This window comes from Pongo abelii, chromosome 9 (assembly GCF_028885655.2).
Source record: "Pongo abelii isolate AG06213 chromosome 9, NHGRI_mPonAbe1-v2.0_pri, whole genome shotgun sequence".
NCBI classification, from domain to species: domain Eukaryota; kingdom Metazoa; phylum Chordata; class Mammalia; order Primates; family Hominidae; genus Pongo; species Pongo abelii.
Window position 1 is genome coordinate 35,617,079 of NC_071994.2, and position 23,778 is coordinate 35,640,856.

At 33.3% G+C, this 23,778-nt stretch overlaps 1 protein-coding gene across 7 annotated transcripts in view; it reads right to left on the reverse strand.

The window, feature by feature from the left end:
• The window catches only part of ELP4 (elongator acetyltransferase complex subunit 4), a 279,587-nt gene that overhangs the window by 156,062 nt on the left and 99,747 nt on the right, over window positions 1–23,778 (reverse strand). For all 7 annotated transcript variants that reach the window (XM_002821917.5, XM_063728497.1, XM_054524527.2 and 4 more), the window contains exons 6-7: window positions 6,517–6,601; window positions 1,283–1,471 (exon numbers count right to left, since the gene is read on the reverse strand). In XM_002821917.5, coding sequence (XP_002821963.1) covers window positions 1,283–1,471; window positions 6,517–6,601 — 274 coding nt within the window. The remainder of the gene's footprint in view (window positions 1–1,282; window positions 1,472–6,516; window positions 6,602–23,778) is intronic.

Genomic DNA, 23,778 nt, shown 5'->3' on the forward strand with positions numbered 1-23,778 from the left:
AAACTATTATTAGAGTACTAACTTTATGATAACTTATTAACAATGAAAGCAATACAAGTATGTGTACAATGTCTAGCATGATTAGAGAAAGGAGTTTCCTTATGATATGTCTGCAACTGTAAGCTAATAATAATAATTTAGGTCCAGATACAATGTATAAAAAGCCCTTCAAGGAAAACTGAGTTATCCTCTGCTGACTATTATAAATCAATAAATTCTACTGGCCAAGGAGACCAAATTCACTTCTTTTAAAATTTAATTTAATTTTTTGTAGAGATAGGGACTTGCTATGTTATCCTGGCTGAACTTCTTGCCTCAAGTGATCCTTCTGCCTCAGCCTTCCAAAGTGCTGGGATTACAGGTGTAAGGCACTGCATCTAGCTAAATTCACTTTTCATTTGTCACACTTTTCAGTCATATTTGCTATATATGCTCTATATAATGAATGTAACTAAATGTCATTTTAATAAATTTGCTATTTGCAGGTAGGGTCTGGGTATGTTGGAACAGAGATACTAAGATTACATAACTTTATAAAGATTCAATATTCATTTAACATTTATTGAATATCTAGGAAAAGCCTAGGTACTGTGTTAAGAATTTTAAAACCATGTTTAATATTATGTTATTACCATAAAGCCTATAAAGAAAAGTATAAATATCTGGCCCTCCCTCTATGGAGACTACAATGTACTAGATATATAAGATTACATGAAATCACATGCTTGAGGCAGACAATATGTACTTAACTATACTAATATTAACATATACTTTACATTAGAATATTAATTAAAGAAACTAAAAGCTGTTTCAGAACATGAACTAAAACTGTGGAAAAAATTCAAATGGAAATATATTGATTCATTAGTAAAAGAAAAAACTATAAAATGTTTAGAAGAAAACACAGAAGAAAAAGACTGTCAAGACTGGAGGTGTGAAGGAGTAAACCACTAACCATTAAAAAATTTATAAATTAAACTTCATCAATATTGAAAACTTCAGCTCTTCAAAAGACACTGTTAAGAAAATAGAAAAAGTAAGTCATAGATAGGAGGAAAATTATTACCAAGTTGTAGCTAAAATATCAAGGAACTTTACAAATTGATAATGAGACTATCAATAAAAAATGGACAAAAGACAGACAAAAGAAGACATGCAAATGGCCAGAAAGCACATGAAAAGATGGTCAACATCATTAGTTATCATGTAAATGCAAATTAAAACCACAATGTCATACTATATCACCACGAATTATGAAAAAGTAATTCTGGAAAGTTCTTACCTGGATCAGATGTGTTGGCATTGTGATGATGCAGGCTGAAAGAGAGGTTCTCAGAAGACCACGGAGAACATAGAGGAACTTGGTAAGGCTGTGACTGTTGCCACCATTTTCTGCACAGCAAATATCATCTCCCCATAAAGGTGAGCCAAGATTCTGAATTCCTATTCTTAAAATGTTTCTCTGTTTTTTCTAAAAGAAAGTGGGAAAAAAGCAAACATATAAAGTTTTGTTAGTCAATAGAATACCACTTTTATCTGTCAGTTCTTATCTTTATTTATAACATCAGGAAGACAATGTCAATAGATGTGTTAAAAATTTTTATGTACTATTAGTACATAAAGCAGTATAAATGAAACCATTTAGATTATAAGATTATAAAAAATAAGTTTTTTTAACTTTTGAAAAATCTGGAGTATCATAAGCCTTAAGTTTTAAATTGTATCTAAATTTTAACAGCAACAACTCTAAGAATTATACTTAATGCACTTAAAATATTTAATAAAACAGATAATAATGATGAAATCTAAACTAGAATGCTTGCAAACCCCTTCTCAGTATTAGAAAATTCTGTCTTACAGTAAACTATAAATTGTTCAATATTTCTCATTTAATTTTATCCTACCTACTGCCTGATCTTTTCTTTGAAAAAAGCTTAAAGACATATGACTTTTTGTTTTTTATATTTTATATTTCCTCTGGTTTTTCTTTTTGAAGCTGCTCTTAAAATAATAACTTAAGTTCAACACTCTTCGTGAAATTTAACAGGTGAACATTTAGAACTTGAGCCTACTGACAGTAAGGTCACAATAAGTGACTGTATTTCTTGGGAAAAGAACATTTAAAAACTATTAATTAAACTGTGAATACATTACTGTGAATAAACATTTAACAACAGATATGTTTATAATAAATTCTACTGTTTGGGTTATTCTAACTAAGTAAATGTTTTGTAAATACTTTCCTTAGAAATTCAGCAAAATTTCTCGGCAAAAGAAGAAGGCGTTAACAAAACCTGGCATGTGCAAATAATTGAAAATTCATCATTAGAATTGATGGGAAAATTAAGTTTGCTCTTAAAGCCATAATTTGGAATGGGTGCTACTTTACATGTGATTTCTGATGAAACAAATTCCTAAAATGTATCACTTGCTATTGCTATAAAATACCACTGATAAAATTTATTAACCAACTAGTTATTGTCCAACACAATGTATCTATTTCCCTGATATTACAAATGAAAACTGAATTTCTGTATTCCTTTTTCAAGCAGAATTTATTGACCATGGAAAGGAAGATAAATGAACACAACATTGAAATGTTAGAAGATGAAAGCCTAAAGGAACATAAGCTAGTAAATGAATAAGAGAGAATTATAGTCGGGACTATGTAACTAAGTAGATGTATGATTCTGGACAAGACACACACATTACTTAGGACTTTGTTTTCTCTTTCTTTCTTTTCTTTTTTTTTTTTTTTGAGACAGTGTCTTTCTCTGTTACCCAGATGCAGTGCAGTGGCCTTACTATAGCTCATGGTAGTCTCGAACTCCTGGGCTCAAGTGATCTTCCCACCTCTGCCTCCACAGTAGCTGGGACTACGTGCATGTGCCACCAGATCTAGCTAATTTTTCTTTTTTTTTTTGAAGAGACAGGGTCTTGCTATGTTGCCTAGGCTGACCTTGAACTGCTGGACTAAAGCAATCTTCCTGCCTCAGCCTCCCAAAGTATTTGGATTACAGGTGTTAGATACGGCATCCAGCCAGTTTTATTCATTTTAAATTAAAAGGAGAGGCCAGGCACTGTGGTTCACACCTGTAATCCCAGCACATTGGGAGGCTGAGGAGGGCAGATCACCTAAGGTCAAGAGTTTGAGACCAGCCTGGCTAACGTAGTGAAACCCTGTCTCTACTAAAAATACAAACATTAGCTGGGTGTGGTGGTGTGCGCCTGTAGTCCCAGCTATTTGGGAGGCTGAGGCAGGAGAATTGCTTGAACCTGGGAGGCGGAGGTTGCAAGGAGCTGAGATTGCCCCACTGCACTCCAGCCTAGGTGACAGAGTGAGACTACATTAAAAAAAAAAAACATTAAAAGGAGAGAAGATTACATTGTTGCTCTATAATTCAATACAATTGAAGGGATATAATGGCCTGGATAAGACTATAAGAATGAAATTACAAAAAAAAGGATTTTAGAATAAGCACATTAGAAAAAAACTTCCTGACTCTAAGGACCTAAAACATGATTGTACTATGTAGTCAGCTGGTTCAGTTTTTTAAATTATTGTGTTAAAGTTATGATAGACAACCACCTAAGACACCCTATGTTATCATCCTCAATGGTCCACAAAAATTGTTTTCTTTTTATTTCTGCATTACTTGAATGAAATGAAGTAATGAGATGTACCAGGGCTTAGGTTAGAAGTATAAACACATTTCTGGTGAATTAGTATAAGATATCTGTAAAATATGATGGGTTATTCTTTTTTCTTTATTATTTAAAACCTCAGAATTTAAGTAAAATGGCAAGAATTTAAAGTTCATTTTGCTATCTCTAAATTTGTTATCTCATGATAACAAACATGTTAGATTCCCAACAGAAAGAGCATTCTGGAAAAAGGGAGAGAAACATACAAAAAAAAAATTTAGATATTAGAATGAAACACGAAGGTAAAAGGAGAGCAGGATAATATTGTTTTCTCCGTTAACATTTCAGAAACTAAAGATCAACAGTATTTTAACCCACTGTCCCATTATCTATTATTGTATTAAAAAGTACTTGACAAAAGTTTATAACAAAAATGCGGTTAGGCATGAAATTAGGAGAACTACAGAGGTTTAATGACTCTGACAGATACACTGATATATGTATATCAAGTGAATGAAAATATTAAGCCAAAAAATGAATGAGGGATAAGATATTTAAGTGAGGTGGGTACCCAGCACAACAGAATATAATTGAACATAATACTTCACTTATATTTTAAAAAATATAATGGTAATTGCAAAAACAAAGGCTGAATTATAAATCTCTTGTGTCCTTTAGGATATAGAATTCCTTTGCTATGCCATATAATAATGGGGCATACTGTGTGGCATAAGATTAAAAAAAAGAACCTTGTTAGCTGTACAATAAATAGTTTTATTCCTACGAGAACATCCAAAATATTTAATCTGGTATTCTAAGTAAAATCCATGTTCAAATTTCATTTTTATCATATATTTCTAAGATATTTAAAAATAACAACTTAAATGAAATTATGACTGCAATTTGTAAATGTCTGCACTCTAATTATTTTTAAAGATGAGCTATACTACTTTACTTACTACCAAGGCTAATTATAAGGTAGTATACAATATTCTGTTCCTTAGAGTCTATTTCTATATGTTGTCTCAAATTAGTTGTTTATTTGAAAACATGTTTAAAAAAGATAAAAATTTTCTTTTAAAACATAACATTTATTTCAATGTCAGAACATTATTTTTGACTTAGGGATAATATTTTTTGAAGTAGTGCCTTATAGGCATATTTCTGTGGCTTCTAGAACTCATCTAAAGTTTCTGAGACAGATATATATACTAAGTAATTTAGCAAACAGTACAATTAATTTAAAGATAAGAAAATTCATTATATTTTAGTTGCAATAAAATTGTAAGTGTATTTCTATAATAACGTATTGGTATATTTTAATTTAAAAAGTTTTGGAATTCACCATAGGAATGTCTACCTGAACCCTGTTTAATCTTTATAAAAGTCAGTAATTATAGAATCTCTGGTTCAGAAAGCCAAACCAGCTCCAGTTTGGTGTCTATCAATTTTTGTGGAAAAAAAAAATTGTTTTTTGAAAATAGTGTTTTCATAGTCGAATAAACAACTAAGAAAACAAATGTTTTACTCTATTCCTATACTAGCTTACTTATTAAGGATTCTTAAGGTATATCTCTGTTTGTGTGTGTGTGTGTGTGTGTGTGTGTGTATCCCTTTTGCTATTACCTTTGCTTTTGGGATTCTATAAAATTTCTTACTCTCAGAAGATGTGTCATCATCCTGCAAGAGCAGCAGCTCTGCACACTGTACCACTGGAACTGTTATGACATGCCTGTTTCCATAGCTACCATAGCAAGTGGGGAGAGGTGTCTGTCAGGGACCAATTTACCTCTCCAGACAAGCACTGGCACCAGAGGAAAGACACAGTACCCATAAATCTTAGGTAGGGCCAAAAGTGGAGCAACACTGAGCAAAATAAAATTGTATTAAATACTAAAGGCCGTCACAGAAATTATGACACACATGAAAAGTCACCTATAAATAAATGACTGTACTTTATCATACACACATAAGTATTTTCAACCTGCAATTAAACTGGCAATCAAAACAAATTGACAAATAATTTATTTTGCCATGGAAAAACTGTTAAATATAATTATAAAGTTTACAAGAATATTTAAAAATCCATGAATTGAGCACAAATGTAGCTGATAATGCCAAAAATAAGACTTTCAAAAAAAAAAAAAAAAAAAAAGACTTTCAGCTTCTCTGTCTTCTTCAATAAAAATAATGGTGCTTTAGAAATACTTCTGCTAAAATAATACAAATGTAATGCAAATCATTTAGCAGCAAAAGCAATTAAAATCACTGTGGAAGAATTTTGAAAGGCATGATATGTAGAAATAAAATCTTCCTCACTTTGTTTAAGTTAAACTAACCAGAACATCTTTATTAGTGGAAATTTGGAGGAAGTTTTAAAAATTAGAGCTACAGAGAAATCGTTGTTATAAAATATTTAATATGGCAAATAAAAATGTATTTTTAATTCAATAAAACAAAGCATAATACAATAAAATCTTAACATAATTCTTACTCATAAGGTAATTTGAAATTAAGGCCTGAATATCAGAAACAGGAACAATTTAAATAGAAAAATACAAGCCTTGCAGATTTAAAAGTCATTCTCAAAATGCAGCTACTTAATCCCAAATGCTACAAATGCATATTTAAAAATGATGTTGATAAAGCACGTGTATGTCTTATGTGCCTCCACTGAGAACTTAGCTGAAACTCTAAATACACAGTAACAGTCAAACTAAGGCTGCTTGTGCTCTGCTTATTTGCATGTTCTGTGCTTGAAAACAGCTTGTTCACTGTTTATTATTCTAAAACTTCTGGGTTCCCCTCCCCAGAGAATTTGAAAACAACATTATATAAATAATTATAAAAGACTTTGAAGCTATTTAATACCTGAGGATTGGATCCATCAAATCCTTCCTCATAAATGATGTTCTGGATAAACTGAAGCAGCTTTGTGTAGCCAGGGGTCAAAGAACTGTTGGTAAAAGAAGTGGTTCAAATACATAAATGGGTTATTACATAGGAAGAACACAATCTATGCTAAAACATTAAGTAAATAATTAAAAGGCATACATTTATTAGATTACTTAAGAATGTCAAAATAGTATTATATAATCCTAAAATATAAAGTCAATACATACAGGGAATAAGTTACAATGCCTTATAATAACTTGCTCAGTGTTCCTGATATCATGGGAAGATAAAAACCTGTGGAGACTAAGATAACTTAATTATGTCAGGCTTAGTTACCTCCAAGAAAATTAATGATTTAATGAAGCAATCTAAAAGATGAAGCCACTATAGATTTTCAGGACTAATCATACATAATTAACACATAGTTAATGAACTGCTATGCCAAGTACACCTGAATCAATGTCCTGATCACCTGAGCTCATCTTCCATCAAAGTTAATTTTCTTAGAACAAACTTCTAAAATAATAATAATTTTAAAGCTTGATTTTTTAAGACACACGAAGTGAGTATAATCTTCACTTCCTTTGTTAAAAGAAGACAATAAATGGATGAATTTAAGAAGAAAACCAAATTTATTTCTCATATAAATATTAGCATTAATGTTATTGTTTTAAAATATTTTACAAATGCTGTGAAATAATCTCAAAGAATCTTCAGTAAGCATGAGGAAAATCTGCTTTACATTATCTGAAGTTAAGATTCTGCATAACGGACAATCTATGTGCTATGACTGAACATTAATGTCATGATAATGTCATCAGCATAGCAATACCATAGACACTGAAGTGCCTAATGCTGTAAAAGCTGTGGGTGACCTTAAAATTATGCAAGTATTTGCTTTACTGTGATCCTAAGTAAGCAATCACATAGGCAGAAGAAATATCCTAAAGAAAGAATGAAATCTAATTTGAAGCATGAATGCAGCAGTAAAGAATATAAAATGTTAGGAAATATAGCAGACTGCTTAGTGTGCAAAATCAATGGTAGGTGGTTCAGGAAAAATAGAGGTACATGTCTGTAAACATGTAATTGAACAGCCACAATAAACCAAAAGTGTCTATCTTGCAAAAACAAAACAAACAAAAAGAATGCTGTTGTGAACAAAACAAATACAGTTCCAGATAATGAAGAATTTGGTACTTTGGCTATTTCTCATACAGTTATTTCTCCATTTTCAGTGAAAATTCTGTAGATTACATAGACACATTTTTTTTTCCTGAGTGTGGAAATGTGTGTAAAAATAATATTCTGTAAGGGCAATTTTGTGACTATTTCATATCTTAACACACATCTGTCCCTGCTAGATCAACTTTTCAGAACATAGTGCAGTAGATTCAATTCTAATCTGGATCAATCTGCTTTGCACAAGTGGTAAAATCTGCAAGCTTTCAGATTATGAAATGAATTCCAGCCAACGATCTGATGAATGTCACTATGGGTTATAGGAGAGTGGATAAAAAATATAGCCAATGCATTCTAATCCACTAATAATAATTCTACCCCAAACCATTATTATTTCATACAATAATAATAGGGGATCATGCAATATTCATCTTTCTGTGTTGGGCTTATTTCATTTACCATAATGTCCTTCAGTTTCATCCATGTTGTCATAAATGACAAGATTTCTGTTCGAAGGTTAAAAGTTCATTGTGTGTGTGTACACCACATTTTCTTTATTCATTCATCCCTTGATGAACACTTATGTTGATTCCATATGTTGATTATTGTGAATAATGGTATAGTAAACATGGGAGTATAAATATGTCTTCAACATACTGATTTTATTTCCTTTAGATATACAGTCATGCGCTGCATAGGGATGTTTTGGTCAATGATGGACCACGTATACAACAATTGCCCCATAAGATTATAATAGAATTGAAAAATTCCCATCATCTAGTGATGTTGTAGCCATATTACTCACATGTTTATGGTGATGCTTGTATAAACAAACTGTCCTAAAAAGTACAGCACATATAATTATGTATTGTACATAATAATAATAAATGATTATTTTACTGGCTTATGTATTTATTATACTATTTATTGTTAGAATATACTCCTTTTATTTATTGGAAAAAAAAAAAAAAGCTAACTATAAGATAGACTCAGGCGACCAGGTCCTTCAGGAGGTATTCCAGAAGAAGGCATTGTTATCACAAGAGATGACAACTATATGTGTGTTACTGTCCCTGAAGACCTTCCAGTGGGAAAAGATGTGGAGGTAGAAGACAGTGATATTGATAATCATGACCTCACACAGGCCTAGAGTAATGTGTGGGCTTGTGTCTTAGTTTTTAAGAAAAAAATTTTAAAAGTAAAAAAATTAAAAATAGCATATAGAATAAGAATATAAAGAAACAATATTTTAGTAGAATTGTGTGAAGTGTGTTTTAAGTTGTTATTATAAGAGTTAAAAATGTTTTTAAAATGTAAAAGTTTATAAATTAAAAATGTTACAGAAGCTAAGGTGAATTTCTTATTGAAGAAAGGAAAATATTTTTAGTAAATTTAGTGTAGCCTAAGTGTACAGTGTTATAAAGTCTACAGTAGTATCCAGTAGTATGTTAGGCCTTCACATTCACTTACCACCCCTTTACTGACTCACTCAGAGCAACTTCCAGTCCTGTAAGCTCCATTCTTGGTAAGTGTCTTATACAGGTGTACCCCTTTTTATCTTTTAGACTATTATTTACTGAAACTTTTCTGTGTTTAGAAACACAAATACTTGTATTAAAATTGCCTATTCAGTCCAGTAACATGCTGCACAAGTTTATAGGCTAGGCCCAAGAGACTACTATAGAGCCTAGGTATGTAGACTGTACCATGTAGATTTGTGTAATTACACTCAATGATGAAACTGTCTAATAATGTATTTCTCAGAATATATTTCCATTCATAAGTGTCAAATGACTGAATGCTCAGAATTGTGGTTGTTGGATATAGTGGTTCTCTTTTTGATTTTTAAAGGAACCTCTATACTGTTTTCTACAATGGCTGTTCTAATTTATATTTCCACCAACAGTATACAAGGGTTCCTTTTTGTCCATATCATCTCCAACACTTTTGTCTTTTTGATAACAGTCATTCTAACAGGTGTGAGGTGAAACCTCATTGTGTTTTTAATGTACATTTCCCTGATGATGAATAATGTTGAGCACTTTTTCATATATGTGTTGGCCATCTGTATAGTTTCTTTTAAGAAATGTCTATTTTGGTCCTTATCCAATTTTTTAATTGAGTTATTTGTTTTCATGCTATTGTGTTGTTTGAGTTCCTTAATATTTTGAATATGAACCCTTTTATTAGACATATGGTTTGCAAATATTTGCCCCCATTCCATAGGTTATTTTTTTACTCTGTTGATTGTTACCATTTTTGCACAGAATAGGGGGGTTCTCTGATATGAGAATAAAAAGGAAGATGCAAAGCCAATACTTCTTAATTTCTTATTTAACCCTGACATAAAACAATTCAATCATCAACAATGCTTAAAATTTTATAAGTAATAAAATAAATTCCTCGAATTAGATTTCTAGAAAAATAAACTATTTGATAAGAAAATAAAATGCAATAAATCAATACATTTAGGTATATCAATTGTAAATATTAATTTTTGAATATATGGGATTAAATCATTTAAAACTGAAATCATTTACATGATATTGATAATAAAATACTAAGTACTATTAATCTCCATGTTTCTTTGCCAGCAATGTTTCTAGTAATATATATATATATTTCTAGTTATACATATATATATATTTGCTGAAAAGAAATATCTTCTATTGTCATCTAAAATTTTGGTTTGTTATGAAAATCCTTTACTTTTGAGGATGCTTACTCTTGTGTGTGTGTTTAGTAGTGTAGGCACTGATAAAACAGGAGTTGGCAAGAAGTAAACCCAGTTAAAAATATGATCCTGGCTTCTTTATTAATGTTTCCAAACATTCAACAAAGATTACGTTATCAAATTATTTAAAACATGCTTCAAAAGTGGCACATTTCTAATCGTTCTGTGATCACATTATACGAATTTGTATACTATTTTGCCTGATTTTCATACATTTTCAACAACTTTTATATTATAATGATCTATTTTGAGATTCTACAATGTGCCTTTAAAACTATTAGCTATACAAAGAACATAAAAACAATTACTAGAACTTTACTTTTTACCTTTAAAATATCAAGCATTTAATATTTTCTTTAGTTAAAAAAGTAAAATTGTTCCATGTGCATTATTCATGCTTTTCTGCTAATATTATCATGTTGTTTAGTAAGAATTTATTTCTTTATACTAATATATAAACATGGATAAAAGGGGCCAAAAGACACAAATGTAAACCTGTTTTCTGATGACCAAGTTTCATATTTTTTAGAGATGATAGAAAAAAATGAAACTCATGCTTATCAGTATTCTATCACCCATCTCTAATTTTCCTCAAGAGGTCTAAAGCACATTTGCATCAGATAATTTTAATTCCTATCAACAAACTGCATTGGTTTTGCTGTGAGAAGTAGTGTTGCCATTCAATCTTATTAAGAAAGATAAAAAAATTAGCTGTAAAAAAAAGAATCAGATGTAGTATTCTACAAAAGAAGATGTAGTATTCTACAAAAGAAGTCAAATACAGGTAGATGATAAATAACAGATAAAAACTACAGTTTTGGAAACAATAAACAAAGGAACACTTAGCAAAAGTCCTCAAAGAAACACTTAAAAATCTTTTAATAATTAAGAAAAAAGAAAAAAGTCACTTCAACTGAGGGGTTTAATACAAAAATATTTAAATATGAGTAAAGAACAATATACAACACTGCCACCACCAACAAAAAACCTTGGGTAACAGGAGACAATATTTTATCAGTGAAAAGGTTAAGTTACAAAAATAAGATAATGTACATGTGATATTAAAATAACTTGTTGATAAGTGAAAAATCTATACATAGATAACAGGCTCTTGGGTTGATTTTCAATAAGACTACCTGATTTTAATTATATCAACTGATAAAGTGTCTGGTACATAGTAAATAATCAAAACACTTTTGTATCACAGTCACCACATTTGATGAGTAGAATAACCTTGTGAGGTTAAGTATAGTCATTCTCCCCATTTTATGGTTGAGATTTTAAGACCATTTTGAGGCTAAATAATTTGCCCAAGGCTGTGAAACAATTAAGAGACACAAACGGCTCTTAAAACTCAAACTTCCAAAATCTCAAATTACCTGCTCTTTTGGCTATACTAAGATAATGCCCCACAGTGAGATCTAGAGTCAATGAAAAGCCTGTGGTAATGTGGTCCAGAGGAGGTCTGAACATGGCTCCATTCAACATAGCCAAATGAAGCATTCAGGTGCATAGTTTTAGGAAGAGATTTCTCTTTCAGTTGCACTGATGGAGGCCTCCACCAAGGCCTTACTTACAATGTACTTGGTACACGATGTATAAAGAAAACTCAATACTGTGAAGTGTATGCTTACAAATATATAAACTAGATACGAGTATTGTATAGTTGGAATGTAGGTTTAAGATCTGGGTTCTAGTTCTACCTGTGTCAACATGTACATGTGTGGTATGAGGTAAATTGTTTAAATTTTCTGTTCTGGTCTTCGAAATTTTCTCATCTGTAAAGCCAAGGGTTGCATTAGATAATCTATGTTGTCCATTCTGACTTTGAAATCATATGGTTCAAAAATGATTTTTCTCATTAAAATCAGTCATTGCTGGGCTTTTAAAAATAAGAACTTCTGGTGTATTTAAATATTGATTTAACTACTTGATAGAAACACTTAGGATGAGAAGCTGTTATCACTCCCAATTAGGATTAATTTAAAGTGAAGACGAAGCATTTTTGACATTATTATGCAAATAAATGAGAAAGCATGATTTGTATTACCAAAATTCTATTTACACATATATTTTAGGTATTCATCTATGACAAATAGTGAGATACCCTTGTAAGGCAGTAGGCACAATATCAAGTGTCTCAACTAATTGTATAAAATAGTTTGCTGAGCTAAAGTTATATTAGCATATAATTTGCATGTGACTACAGAGACTGTGAAGTCTATTCACAAGTAATTTTCAAGTTAAAAATTTCATTACTGTTACCCTGAAGGCTGTCATTTACTGATTTTTCTCCTCTGATGATTTTCATCTAAGAATACTGAGTTTGATTATCTTCACCATGGATGTTCAACTAAGAACATTATAAAGTGTAGGAATGTATTAAGGGCACCAAGAAGAACAATGACCAGCAGAAACCTCTGGGCCACAGCTAGGAAAATACTAAGAACTATGAGGATGCACAAATTACATGTATGGTCTAAGCAATCCATGTTCTGACAGGGATACTATTAAGAGTGGTTATGATCCTTCATGAAAAATAACTCAGCTTGACATCACTCTGACCTCCTTTAATTACTGATGTAAACAACGTTTTAGACTATGTCTCCTACTACCCTTCACTGTTGCTGTCATCTATCCAACTCTGGGTCATGACTCACCTTTCTAACACTCTGGCCTTTCAGTTTTTTGATCTCTCTTTCAGTGATCTTATCTCCATTCTATTGAAGTTGATCATCCCCATGGTTGTTTTTTAGACCATGTAATTATCAATAACTGCCATACCTCTATAATCTCAATTTCATGCACACCCCTCTATATAACCACTACTTTCTTTCCACCTAGTACCCATATGCAATTATTTGACCCTGCTGAGATCTCTATACCATTGTCTATCACACCTTTCACTCACCTGCTTTGATAAGCTCTTTCAATTAATTAACCATCTCAGTCCATGGTCAATCCTTATCCTCACTTCCTTGCTCTTCTCTTGCTTTGTCACACTTACTGCTATTCTTGTTAAACACAACTCTCTGTCTATTCCACACTTGCCTCAGTGTAGCTAAAAATGGCCAGAGAAACAGACTGGTATGACTTTAATTTCATGACCACAAACCTCAATAGGCCCTTAAGGCTATTCCCACTATACATATCCTCACTCTCCTAGATGACAATGTCATACTTTCTCTTTTTCTTTTTTTGTTGAAACCTCCAATATCTCTTCCTCCATCTTCATTATCAGTTTATAGCCTTTCACTGAGAAAACAGAAGCAGCCAGAAGGGACACCTAGCGCACATTTTCTACCTGCTATGGTTTGAATGCTCATGTCCCCACAACACTTGTATGTTGAGCCCTAATATGCAACAGTATTAAAAGGTGAGAACTTGAAAACACATGGACACAAGAAGGAAAACAACACACACTGGGGCCTTTTGGAAGGTGAAGGGTGGGAAGAGGGAGAGGATCAGGAAAAATAACCAATGGGTACTAGGCATAATACCTGAGTAATGACATAATCCGTGCAACAAACCCCCATGACACAAGTTTGCTTATGTAACAAACCTGCACTTATACCCCTGAATTTAAAAGTTAAAAAAAAAAAACCCAATAAAAAACAGAGGTGAAAACTTTGGGAGGTGATTACGTCATGAGGGTGGAGCACTCATAAATTAGATTAATACTCTCTTAAAAGGGGTCCATGGGAGCCTGTATTCCTCTTCTGCCATGCCCGAGGTTACAGAGAGAAGACACCTATCTATGAAGAAAGTGGGCCCTCACCAGAACCTGACTATGCTGGCACCCTTATCTTGGAACTTCACAGCCTCCAGAACCATAAGAAATACATTTCTGTTATTTATAAGCTGCCATTTATGGTATTTTTGTTAGAGTAGCCTGAACAGACTAAGACACCACATTCTCAGCATGTGTAGCCAAATATATATTCTGTCTTCTCACAGGCTGCCATATGTGAACTAACTAAACTCCTATACCAACCCAGTACCTCCACTTGTGCACGGGCCTCATACCATAAAATATCACTTGGGCAATTCTCTCCTCTCTCCTCCATTATTAACTTCTCCTTTTCTACTTATTGTTTCCTATAATATATAAACATACTGTTATCTCTCCCTTGAAAAAATAAAACCACCACTTGTCCCACCTCCTTTGCCAGCTACTACTCTATTTCTCTGCACCAAACCCCTTAAATTTTCTAAAATTCAGTGCCTCCAATCCTCTCCTTACATTTTCACTTAAATCCATTCCAAGTAGGATGTCACCACCCCCATCGCATCCATTAAAACTGCTTTTATTATGGTGACTGATAACCTCCAATGGCTAAATTCAATTGGTCTGTTTTCTTTTTTTTGGTAACAACTTTATTGAGATAGAATTCAGATACCATACAATTCACCCACTGAAAGTGTACAATTCAACAGTTCTAGTATATTCACGGCTACTTTAAGTATTATCACAATTTTAGAATATTTTCATTCCTTCAAAAAGGAATCTCATACCTGTTTTATCAACTCCCTCCAATTCTCCTAGCCCTAAGGAACCATTAATGTACTTTCTGCCTCTCTATATTTCATATTATTATTTCACACAAATGAAATCATGTAATATGTTGTCTTTTCTGAAGGGTACTATGGTTTGAATGTCGTTCCCCTCTAAAACTCATGTTGAAATTCAGTTGCCATTGTTACAGTATTAAGTGGTGGGACCTCTGAAAGGTGATTTGGCCATAAGGGCTCCACCATCATGGGCAGGATTGGTGCCAGTACAAAAGGGTGAGTTCAGTCCTTTCTCACTCTCCTGGTTCTTCCATTCTTTTGCCATGTGAGGAACAGGGCTCCTCCCCTCTGGAGAATGCAGTGTTCAAACTACCATGTTGGAAGTGGTGACTAGGTCCTCAACCGACACCAAACATGCTGGCAACTTGACCTTGGGCTTTCAAACTTTCAGAACTATGAGAAATAAATTTCTATTGTTTATACGTTACTTAGTCTATGGTATTCTGTTATAGCAGCACAAAACGGACTAAGACAATTGTTTTCTCTCACTTACTATAATGTTTTAAGGATTCATCTGAGTTGTACCCTGTATCAGTACTTCATTCCTTTTTATGATGAAATAAATATTCCATTGTATGGATATACCATTCTTTATCCACTCATCAGTTGAGGAACATCTGGGTTGTTTCCACTTGTGAGCTATTATGAATAATGCTGTTATGAACATTTATGTACAGGTTTTTGTACATAAATGTACAAAAAAAAGGTTCTGTTTTAATCCTCTTGGGGGTATACCCAGGAGTAGAATTTCTCGGTCAAATGTTAACTTTAACTTTTTGAGAAATGCCAGAGTGTACCAGTCCAAAAGACTACTATTTTATGGTCTCATCAGCTGTGTATGATGGTTTTGATTTCTTCACATCCTTGTCAACACTTGTTATTATCTGATTCTTTCATTCTAGCTATCCTAGAGGATGTGAAGTGGTATCTCATTTTGTTTTTGCTTTTGGGGTGTTTTTTCTTTTTTTAACTTTTTTTTTGGCTTGGAATATCTTTATTTGTCATTTTAGTTTGAGTATTTCTTCGTTTGGTTTTGATTTATCTTCTATTAACAGAATATGCTGATTTTCAAATCCAATCTGTTTTTCCCCATTTTTCTTTTTAATTGTGGTTAAAAAACTCATATAATATAAAATTTACTATCTTAACCACTTTTGAGTATATAGTTCAGTAATGGTAACTATATTCAACAGATGTGTTGTACAACTTAATATTAAGTTAAACAGATCTCCAGAACTTTTTTATCTTGTAAAACTGAAACTGTATATCCATGAAACAAGAAACAACAACTCCTCACTTCCCTCTTTGCCTCAGCCCCTGGTAACTACCATTCCGTTTTTGGTTTCTGTGAAATTTGACTACTTTAGATATCACATATGAGTAGAATCATATTTATCTTTTTGTAACTGATTTCACTTAGTACAATGTCAAGGTTCATTCACGTTGTAATATGTATTTTTACATATGTATTTATATATGAAATATGTATTTCCATCATTTTTAAGGCTAAATAACATTCCATTATATGGTATATTTTGTTTATCAGTTCATCAGTTGGTGGACATTTGCACTACTATCACCTCTTGCCAACTGCAAATAATGCTGCTATGAACATGGGTGTCCAAATATCTCTTCAAATCCCTGCTTTCCATTTTTTTGGACATATACCTGGAAGTGGGATTGTTGGATCATACGGTTTTGAGAAACTGCCATGCTGTTTTCCATAGCAGTTACACATTTTACAATCCCAATAGTGCACAAGGGTTCCAATTTCTCCACATCCTAACCAACACTTGATCTTTTCTGTTCTTTTTTACTTTTTCCTTTCCTATTTTTTGTTTTTATCCTAACAGATGTGAGAGGGTATCTTGTGGTTTTGACTTGTACTTGTCTAATGATTAGTGATAGTGAGCCCTTATTGATATGCCTGTTAGCCTTCTGTATATCATCTTTGGAGAAATGTCTATTCAAGTCCTTTGCCTATTTTATAAAGTCAGGTTATTTGTTTTTATGTTGTCAAGTTGTAGGAGTTCTTTATTCTGGATATTGGCCTCTTATCAGATATATAATTTCCAAATATTTTTTACCATTTCTTACGTTGCCTTTTCACTGTTGATTAAGTCCTTTCATGCACAAAAGTTTAAGTTTGATGTAGTCCTATTTGTCTATTTTTGCTTTTATTGTTTGTGCTTTTGGTGTCATATCCAAGAAATAATGGCCGAATCCAAGATTCCCCTATGTTTTCTTCCCCTATGTTTCCCCTATGTTTTCTTCCAGGATTTTAATAGTTTTGAATCTTATGTTTAGGTCTTTAATCCATTTTAATTTTTGCATATGGTGTAAGACAAGGATCTATCTTCATATTTATTTTTATTTTTTTGCATGTAGATACTCAGTCTTCCCATTTGTTAAACAGTCCCTGTGAGTGACCTTGGTACCCTGTTGAAGATTATTTGACCATATATACCAAAATTTATTTTTGGGCTATCTATTCTATTGGTTTGTGTATCTGTCCTTATACGCAATTTTTACTTTATACCACAATGTTTTAATTACTGTAGCTATGTAACATGTTCTGAAATTAGGAAGTATAAAACTTCCGACTTTGGTCTTTTTCAAGAGTAATTTGGCTGTCTGGGGTCCCTTGAGTTTTAGTCTCTGTGTAACTTTAAGTAAACGAAATCTGTTGTTTCTATTTCCTTCTTTTCAAACTGGGGATACTACTAACGTCATAGGATTTTTGAAGAATTAAATGAGATAAATGTAATATGACAAAATAAAAATAGTACTTGACAGAAAAATCAGTTCTCATTAACTTAGTTATGATCAATCCCCATGAAGTCAATATAATATAGTAACACTCCAGTTGCAGAATGGAGGGTGATTGGGTGGGATGACTAGATGGAACAAGGTATGCAATTAAAGAGGTATGAAGGGATGGGACTAATACAAAATTACCACTTGCTCATTGAGTAGCAATAAGGACAATATGTTATCAAATCTTTTAATTCACGTTCAGAAGTGAGCTAAGTTGTGTGAGAAACATGAAATATAGCCACTGTTCATTTAGGGGCCTACATCTAAGGAGAACTGATCTCCAAATAAACTTTTCTTAAATGAAAAAGTGGGATAGGGAAAAAAAAAAAGCTGATTGTGTTCAGATGAAAAATATTTGCCCAAGTAGGTACATTTTTTCCCAAAGTAAAAATAACTTTGTTGATTTATCTTTTAATAAAAATACATGTTTCTTACAATAAATTTCAAACAATAAACAGAAATAATAACAATTATGATGGCTAAGATTCATTAACCCTTTACTATGCCAGCTACTGTATGCTAAGTGCTATCTCTTTGGTTCTGGTTTACGTTTCTTTTGATATAGTGACATTTATTGGTCATTTCTGTATCTTTTTCTGAGAACATCCTCTTAACGTTAACCTTTTGCCTGTTTTGAAGTCGGGTATTCAATTTTTTCTTACCCATTTAAACATAACCATAATTTACTGAAATATATGCACATATGTTTGTAATTTTTGAAATTTTGAAACCATCTCAAACTTACGTAAAAGTTGCAAATATAGAAAAAAAAAATTTTTTTTCCCATTCCACTTGAGAGTAAGTTGCTGACCTGATGACTTATCACTTCTTAATAATTTAGGATATGATTCCTACAAACAAAGACATTCTTCTAGAGGAGAACAATACAACCATCTGACCTGGCACACTGGTAAAAGGAGGAAACTGAGACTACCATATAATCCTCACACCCCATTCAAGTTTCACCAGTTGTTCCAATATCATCCTATACAGCAAAACGAAATAGTTTAGAATCATGTGTTGCATTCAGTTGTCATTTGTTCTCTTCAGTCTCCTTCAATATGGAAGTTCCTTAGATTTACCTTAACTTTCATGATCTTGACACTTTTGAGGATTATAGTCCAGATGTTTGGTAGAGTGTTTCCAACTTGGATTTGTGTGATGCTTCTTCATGATTAGATTTGAATTATTAATTTTTGGTGGAAATATCACAGAAATATTGCTGAGTTCTCATTGCATATTATCTGGTGATACATGCTTTTGGTCACCCCCACTACTGGTGATGTTAACTTGATTAAGGTAATTCTTCTAGTCTTCTGCACTGTAAAATTATTCTTTTCCCCTTTGTAGTTAATAAGTATTTTGTGGGATGGTACTTTCTGGCTATGTAAGTTATCTTATACCTCAAAAAACTTTCAATTTATTCACTTATTTATTTATATCAGTATGTACTTATAGCTTCCTATTTTATTAAATCAATTACTATCATTATTTATTTTGATGCTCAAATTGGCCAACATGCCCAGTGAGAACTCCTTTGGGCTGGCTTCTGTGTCCTTTTGATATGCCATCATCATTCTTTAAGAACTTCTACACATAAAAAGATGTTCCAGGCATATCTTTTCCTTTCTCTTCCATCAACCATTTCTCCAAAGAGTCCCAGTGCCTTTGAATGGAGAATGGCATTTAGATCTGAGCATGAGATATACTCATTGCTATTTCTCAACTCCAAGAATTTAAGACATTCATTCATATTTTCTGCGATTATTTTAATAATTTCATTTATTATATTTATCTCTTTAACTCTATGGAAATACAGTATGATGTGAGATATAAGGTAAGAATTTACTATTTTATTACCAAATGATTAGGCCCATAATTTGAAATCCCTTCCCTTGTTATAAAAATGACTTGAGTGTTCAGGCCAGGCACGGTGGCTCATGCCTGTAATCCCAGAACTTTGGGAGGCCAAGGCAAACAGGTCACTTGAGGTCAGGAGTTCGAGACCAGCCTGGCCAACATGGTGAAACCCCATCTCTACTAAAAATACAAAAAAATTAGCCAGGTGTGGTGGTGTGCGCCTGTAATCCCAGCTACTCGGGAGGCCGAGGCAGGAGAATTGCTTGAACCCAGGAGGTGGAGGCTGCAGTGAGCCGAGATCACACCACTGCACTAGGCAACAGAGCGAGACTCCATCTCAAAAAAAAAAAAAAAAAAGACTCTTGTTCATCATAACAATTCAAACGTATAAAACATACAAAGAATAATGATTAAAAAAACTTATTCAGAATCCACCACCCAGAGGCAAATATTGTTAACAGTTTGGTGAATATCCTGTAAGACATCTCTCTATACCAGTCTTGTTTCTTACTGAGAAAAATGATTGCAGGATGTTAAGAAGTATGCTGATAAAAATGTTTTTGATTCTAAAAAGAAGAGTTTTACCAATAAACAAATGTAAAGAGGATTATTATTACTATGTATTTCAAAAATGTTTGGCATTTCCCTCACAGCCTTTCAAATACTAATGTATACTGTGAATCTCTTAGATAATCTAGGAAGGGGATTTAGTTTGCAGTCTTTCATGAGCTTATTTGACTGCATATCACTAGGTTTTTGGAAGCTAAATTAACATCTCCTGAATTAGTGTTAGAAAAGAATTTGGGATAAGCTATACAAAATTTTATGTAAATAGGATTGTGCTATTTATCCTATTTCTATAATCTGCTTTTTCACTCCATTATATCATGGATGCAAAGCCCAGTAACCACCCCTGATCTCTTATACAGAAAAAACTTCTGCAGAGCCACCTCTCTACAGCCATTGCTGCAGTTTTTACAGCTTCCATTAGCCTTAGACCTTAATAAAAGCCACAGTGCCCACCACCCTCCAAAGCATGACGGAATTTCCCTTGAAAGGTGGTAGACACTTGAGCCTAACCAAATAAAGCTGCAGCTTAGAATCTTTTCCTCAATATTTGGGACATTTGGTTGGTATTCTCTTTGTTTTCCAGCATCACTTTCAAATCACTCCTCCTCCTCCACTTCCTAGGAAAAGGAAACTAACAAAAAAATCCATGCTTCTTTTACATATAGCTAACCCCCAGCCATTCTCCTTTTAAGTTGCTGTCTTTATCAAGCCCCTGGACATTTTCCTTACTGTTAATTGAAGACTCTGCACCTGGCTTACAGTCCTAATTCAAACATCTTATTCTCACCCAATATTACTTATCTTAGTAGCTTGCTTTGTTCATTTACCTCCACTATTAAGATTAGTAAATCTACTACCATTGTACTGCCCCTTCTCTTTCTCCTTATATACATATGTATCAACAGCAATTGTCTTCAATTGTTTTTCTTCAGCCTAAAGTTCATGATCCAACATTTTGTTCACTATTTTTAATCGCTTAAACTTCTTTGTTCTTTGTCCTACTCACTCCACCTTGCAAAATTTCAACCCAGGAATCTTAGCACAGAAGCAAGAAAGCCACACAATCTGATAGACTGGCACCACCCCAACCATTTGAGATTTCTGTAGTCAGTGTATTCTTCCGGTCTATGAAATAACCCTTTTTAAGTTTCTCAATTCAACCCAAACTCCCAAGAGGTAAGTAACCATTCCCTAGTGCATAACTATGCCTATTATTTCACTAAGAGAAGTCATCAGTACATATCTTCAGAAACTGCTGCTTTCTTTTCTACATCTTCATCCATTCCCTCTTTATTAATTTTTGCATTGACATTTAAATAAATTAAATAAAAGAGCAAAAAAAATCTCATTTCACCCCAAACTCCTTCCAGTTATTGATCTTTCTTTGCCACCTGAACTCACCTCCACATGCTCTTTCCATTGCTCACACTATTTCAGCCACAGTGGCCTTTTAAATCCCTGAAAACACCAAGTTCCTTCCTTTATTAGCACATCTGCTGTTCCTTCTGACAATAATACTTCTTGGCCCAGTGCCCATTGCATGATTACCTTCTTGTTAGTTGGGTCTCAACTAAAATGTTTCCACTTAGAAAGACTTTGAGTGAACACAACTCAAGGTATACCCACTGCCCTCTCTGCCCACTTAGCTTCCCCCATAGAAAATGTTCTTTTTCTTTATATTTAACTACATATATATTTGTTTGCTTGTTTAAAAAAAATTATGTGCTTTCTTATTGGACTGTAAGCTACACAATGGCAAGGTTAACAACTGCTTTGTTCACTGCAATGATCTAGAACTTAGCATAATGCTAGGCTCATAGCAGGTGCTCAAGTTCATAGACGGTGTTGAGATTCGGAAAAAGCTTTCAATAAATATTATCGGACATATGATTATGTTTACTTATTTCAGTAGATTGGACTATCCTAAGCCTAACATCAGAATCCTGGAAAACATTCTTGGTATTCCCTTTCCCCTTTCCCCAACCTCAATGAGATCCAGTGAGATCAGAGAGAGAGATAGCGATCAGATTAGGTAAGGCCTTGTAGGGTCGTGGATTTACTATCCTGAATGAGTTGGGGAATCATTGGAGAGTTTGATGCAGAGTAGTGATAAGAGCCGACTTATACTGTAAAAGTGGACTGCCTAACAAGATAGCCACTAATTATATATGGCTACTTAAATTAACTAAAGAAAAATAAAATTAAAATTCAGTGCCTTGGTCTTACTAGTCACATTTCATGTATTCATTTGCTGCATGTGGCTAGTGGCTCTACATTACACAGCACAGATACAGAAAATTTCCATCACTGCAGAAAATTCTACTGGACAGTACTATGTTGAAAAAGTCACTAGGGCTATGTTGAAGAAAAACAGGAGCCAACAAGGAGCAAGGACCAAAGAGCAAAGAGCAAGACCAATTAGGAGGCTATCCCAATAGCTGTGGCAAGAAATGTGGGTAATGCAGGCTAGCATGCAGAGTTGAAGGTTGCAAAAGTGGTATCTGGATACATTTTGAAGATACAGTTGACAGGACATGCTAACAGATTGGATGCAGAGAGAGAGAAGAGTCAAGGGTCAAAGATTATATTATTGAAGTAAGGGCAGAAATCTGGAAGGATATACATAAACATAACTGTGGAGGAGATGACTGAGATTAGGAATGGGTGAATAAGGTGGAAAATGATAAAACAAAACCCATGCATACCAGTGAGATAGGATACCATGCATGAACTGAGGAATAAGATGATTCACTTAACTCTGTATACCTGATGGCCTTTAAAGGACAGAAAGGAGGTAAAAACAAGGCAAACATGCAAGCAAGCAGTTCCTCTCCACTGGTCAAAATGAGGCCCAGCCACTCTCCTAAGTGAAATGCTGAAACAGATAACCAAATACTGCATGTTCTCACTTGTAAGTGGGAGTTAAACATTGGTACACATGAACATAAAGGTGAGAACAACAGACACTGGGGAATACAGAGGGGGAAGGGAGGCAAGGGTTGAAAAACACCTATTGGGTACTATGCTCACTACCGGGGTGAAGTGATCAACAGAAACCCAAACCTCAGCATCATGCAATATACTTTTGTATCAAACCTGCAAATGTACCCTTTGAATCTAAAATAAAAGTTGAAAATAAAGTAAGTTAAAAAACAAAACAAACAAAAAATGAGGCCCAGGATAATAGTCCTCTTTCTAAATTTTCAAGTATTATCTTTTTACTTTAATTGTATCACTAGCAGCTAAGCAGATAGGCAGAATCTCTCTTCACACTTACATGATGCCTTTCCATCAGTTCTGAGATTTGCACTAATTTATCATTCACCATATCCTTTTAATAAAGTAATTTATAGTATACTTCTATAACTATATGACTTCCGAATTTTTAGTCTTAGCTGTTCTCTTCTATAATTTCTTTCTTGTGAGTACAAATTTTCTATTTTTTTAAGACAACGGTCTTGCTCTTTTGCCCAGGCTGGAGTGCAGTGGCATGATTACAGCTC